Genomic DNA, 3,922 nt, shown 5'->3' on the forward strand with positions numbered 1-3,922 from the left:
GGTTTAGAGCTCCAACAGGACCGGGTTTAGAGCTCCAACAGGACCGGGTTTAGAGCTCCAAACAGGACCAGGTTTAGAGCTCCAAACAGGACCGGGTTTAGAGCTCCAACAGGACCGGGTTTAGAGCTCCAAACAGGACCAGGTTTAGAGCTCCAACAGGACCAGGTTTAGAGCTCCAACAGGACCGGGTTTAGAGCTCCTTAATCTCAGTTTTCTCTTTTGGAACATCTAACACCTTCATCACTTTCAGAATCATTTCTGCTCATTTTCCTCCCAGAAAAGAAACTTTCGTTGAGGTTCTGTCGGTGGAAGAAGACCAATCCTCGGGTTTTATCCTCAGGTTCTGTTTCTGCTCTTCGCTCGCCGCCTTTTTCTGTTTTTTCCGCTGCCTTTTCTAAAAGCCTCAGAGATCAGAAGAAAACTGAGTTTACTGAGAAAAACACAAACGTGACCGCTCCGAGAAGCTGGGATGTGGTTACGAGGCGAGCGCCGCATCTGTGAAACCAGCCGAAAGAGACGAGATAATCTGCCTTCAAACAGCTGAAAGTAAATCTGATCCGGACAATTTAACATCTGATATTAAACTTAAACACTCAGAAACACAACTGATGGAATGAAAGCAAAAAAATATGATTTTGTTTGTTTTTCAGGGAAACAACTAAATTATAAAAACTGCAAATGTGGCTAAAGTTTCCTGTTTCTGTTTAAAAGTCTGATTCTTTAAAGAAAATTAAGAAACTGATCTGTTGAAGCTAAAAGAAGCAAATTATTAGCTTAAAAGGCTAGCTAAAAACTAAAAGGAAGCTAGTTAAAAACTAAAGACACTGAAGTAACAACAGCTTAGCTGGCTAAAAATGACAAAAGATCAGCTAAAAACTTAAAGTGACTGAAGGTCAGCTGTTAACTAAAAGTGGCAAAATGTTAGCTAAAACAGTATCAGAATGGTAGCTTAAAATACCAAATGCTAGCTACAGGGTAAAAGTAGCAAAAGGTTAGCTTAAAGCTTAAAGTCGCTGAACAGTGGCTAAAAACTTAATGTATCAAAAGATTTGCTGACAGTAGCAAAAGGCTAACTAAAAGCTAAAACAAGCAGAACATTAGCTAAAAGGAGCAAATTGTGAGCTAAAAAAGTTAGCTAAAACTAGAGGCTAGCTAAAAAGATATCGAAAGGCTCGGTGGAAGAAACAACAGCTTAGCTCGAGGCTAAAACTTACAAAAGATCAGCTAAAAACTGAAGGTTAACTGATAAGAAAAAGTAGCAAAATGTTAGCTAAACCAGCATTAGAATGGTAGCTAAAAGTACAAAATGGCTAGGGTAGAAGTAGCAAAAGGCTAGCTAAAAGCTAAGGAGACAGAAACAGAGGCAGCAGCTGAAGCAGGTTTTAAAGAGAACAACGTTTTTGAAGGAATTGAGGAAAATATGTGTTTCTGTGGGGAAAATGTTTGTAAATAAAGTTAAATATTTTGAAACGTACAAAAGTCCCAGCAGCCGTCAGCTGAACGAGCCGAAGGTTTTGATATAAGAGCGGCTGAAATAACACAAAGTCTGCAGAAGGAGTTAGATTAGAAAAACACAAATAAATAAAATAAAATAAAACAGCGAGACTCTGAGTCAGAATTCTGACTGTAACCTCAGAACCCCAACACATTTCTGAACGCTCATATTTCTGCCTGACGGAGTTGAATTTGTTGCTGTTCCAGGCGTGCGTCCCCAGACCCGGGTCAATGTGAAGGCCGGTGACTTGGTGTTGCTGCAGTGTGGACTCTGTCCACACGACGTCCCTGTGACGCTCTGGAGAACCGACGGCAACCCGAAGACGGTTCTGTCCAGCAACATGTCGGCGGCGGAGCAGGAGCAGCGGGGCGTGATCGTCTTCAGGAACACCCTGGTGGTTCTGAGTGCCTCGGTGGACCGTCAGGGGAATTACTCCTGCAGTTATCTCAGGTACGGTCCAGATGTCCCCGTTCGTCCTGGGGGACGTCTCACACACATCCAGGTCATGACCTGTTTTGGCGTGGTAGTAGCTCAGAGTCGTCCCTAACACACAGACCAAGCAAGATTCTTTTAAAGTTCTTTACCTTTTTGATTTACGCAGCTTTTTTTAAACGATAACTGGACACAAAAATCACTGTCGGCTTTCGTCTCAACAGGAATACCAGCATCCAGTCACAGTTTCTCCTGAGAGTTTATTCAGCTCAGTCCAAAGACTGTGAAAAGAAATACACGTACAACATGACGTGTTACACCCAGACAGCTTGCAGATTGTTCTGCCCTGAAGTGAACATCCCTACTGTGAACATCTCCAGCCTCATCCGAGGAGACGTCTTATGGCATCAGGTATCAACACGCCCGTCAGCTGGCAAAATCTGAGGGACAAAGGCTTTGACATTTCTGTTACTGGCATACATAGACAAGAATTTCACAAAGGGGTCATCTGTAACTTTGACCCTGTGACCTTGAAATCAATAGGGATTATCCTTGACTCATGAGGTGTCCAGCTTTGCAGTTTGACATTACTATGTTACTCAGGTACAGAGTTAGAACACGGACAAGGTTTCCACACAGGGGTCACCTTTGACCTTGCCCTCTGACCTTGTGACCTTGACCTTTGACCCTGTGACCTTGAAATCGATAGGGATCATCCTTGTATCGTGAGGTGTGCAGTTTGACATAACTACGTTACTCGGGTACAGAGTTAGAGCACAAACAAGGTTTTTACAAAAGGGTCTGCTGTGACCTTGACCTTTGACCCTGTGACCTTTAAATCAGTGGGGATCATCCTTGAATCATGAGGTGTGCAGCCGTGCAGTTTAATTCTGTAACTGAGTAACGTGGTAATGTCAGAGCACGGACAAAGTTTCCACAAAGGGGTCTGCTGTGACCTTGACCTTTGACCCTGTGACCTTGAAATCAATAGGGATCATCCTTGAATCAAGAAGTGTGCGGCTGTGTAGTTTAACCTTACCGCGTTACTCGCTTACAGAGTGAGAGCACGGACAAAGTTTCCACAAATGGGTCTGCTGTGACCTTGACCTTTGACCCCGTGACCTTAAAATCATTGGGAATCATCCTTGACCTATGAGGTCCATCTGCACAGTTTGACATTTCTATGTAAAAAGATTATCAGTTTAGAGCTCGGATAAGAAATCGTCCACAGACGGATTGAAGGCGTCATACCAGAACACCATGACGGCCATTTTAAAAAGACAAAGTGTTCCTGAGTTTCTGACTTTCTTACATCGGAGTTTCCGTCACTAATTTCTGCTTCACTTTCCAGAACGGCAAGCCGACAGAGCCTTATTTCCAGAGCGTTGAAAAGACCGACAGTGGCATGTACACCTGCACCTGGCCCTTCTTACATTCAGGTCGAATCTACAACCGTTCCTTTACGGTGGTGCTGGATGTCCAAACAGGTGTGACAACAAAAACCTCTTTTATTGCATCTCATTGTTTTCTGTCTCAGCTCATCAGAAACTTCATACCTCTAACGAAAAATATATCTTTTTATTAGACAAACCTATGAAAAATTATGGAATCTCTTCACCGCAAGACGGTCAAGTTTTTCAGGTAGAACTTGGTGAGTTTTCAATCATCAGCATGGGAATCCTAAGTGACCTCAAACAGGAAAGGTTTAATTATTGACAGGTGTGAAAACTTTTGCTTATTTTAGTTTCTGACTTTTTTTTTTCTCCAGACACGACGGTGGTGATCACCTGTCGAGCCGTCACAGATTCCTGCTTCAGTTCCCTGTTCTGGCTGAGCGACGACCAGTTTGTTTCAGACAATGAGACACTCCGAGTTTACAACAACCGCACGTGGTGAGAGGCGGACTCATGTCGGACTCGAGTGGGGCTCGAGTCGGACTCGTGTCTGACTCATGTCGGACTCGTGTGGGGCTCGAGTCGGACTCGTGTCTGACTC

General features: G+C 43.7%; 1 protein-coding gene across 2 annotated transcripts in view; it reads left to right on the forward strand.

Moving 5' to 3' along the window:
• The window catches only part of LOC108249357 (interleukin-1 receptor-like 1), a 14,653-nt gene that overhangs the window by 4,029 nt on the left and 6,702 nt on the right, over window positions 1-3,922 (forward strand). For both annotated transcript variants that reach the window (XM_025002128.2, XM_017438704.3), the window contains exons 2-6: window positions 1,702-1,945; window positions 2,152-2,338; window positions 3,279-3,414; window positions 3,513-3,578; window positions 3,696-3,819. In XM_025002128.2, the coding sequence (XP_024857896.1) occupies window positions 1,702-1,945; window positions 2,152-2,338; window positions 3,279-3,414; window positions 3,513-3,578; window positions 3,696-3,819 (757 nt within the window). The remainder of the gene's footprint in view (window positions 1-1,701; window positions 1,946-2,151; window positions 2,339-3,278; window positions 3,415-3,512; window positions 3,579-3,695; window positions 3,820-3,922) is intronic.

Source organism: Kryptolebias marmoratus, linkage group LG15 (assembly GCF_001649575.2).
Source record: "Kryptolebias marmoratus isolate JLee-2015 linkage group LG15, ASM164957v2, whole genome shotgun sequence".
Lineage (NCBI taxonomy): Eukaryota > Metazoa > Chordata > Actinopteri > Cyprinodontiformes > Rivulidae > Kryptolebias > Kryptolebias marmoratus.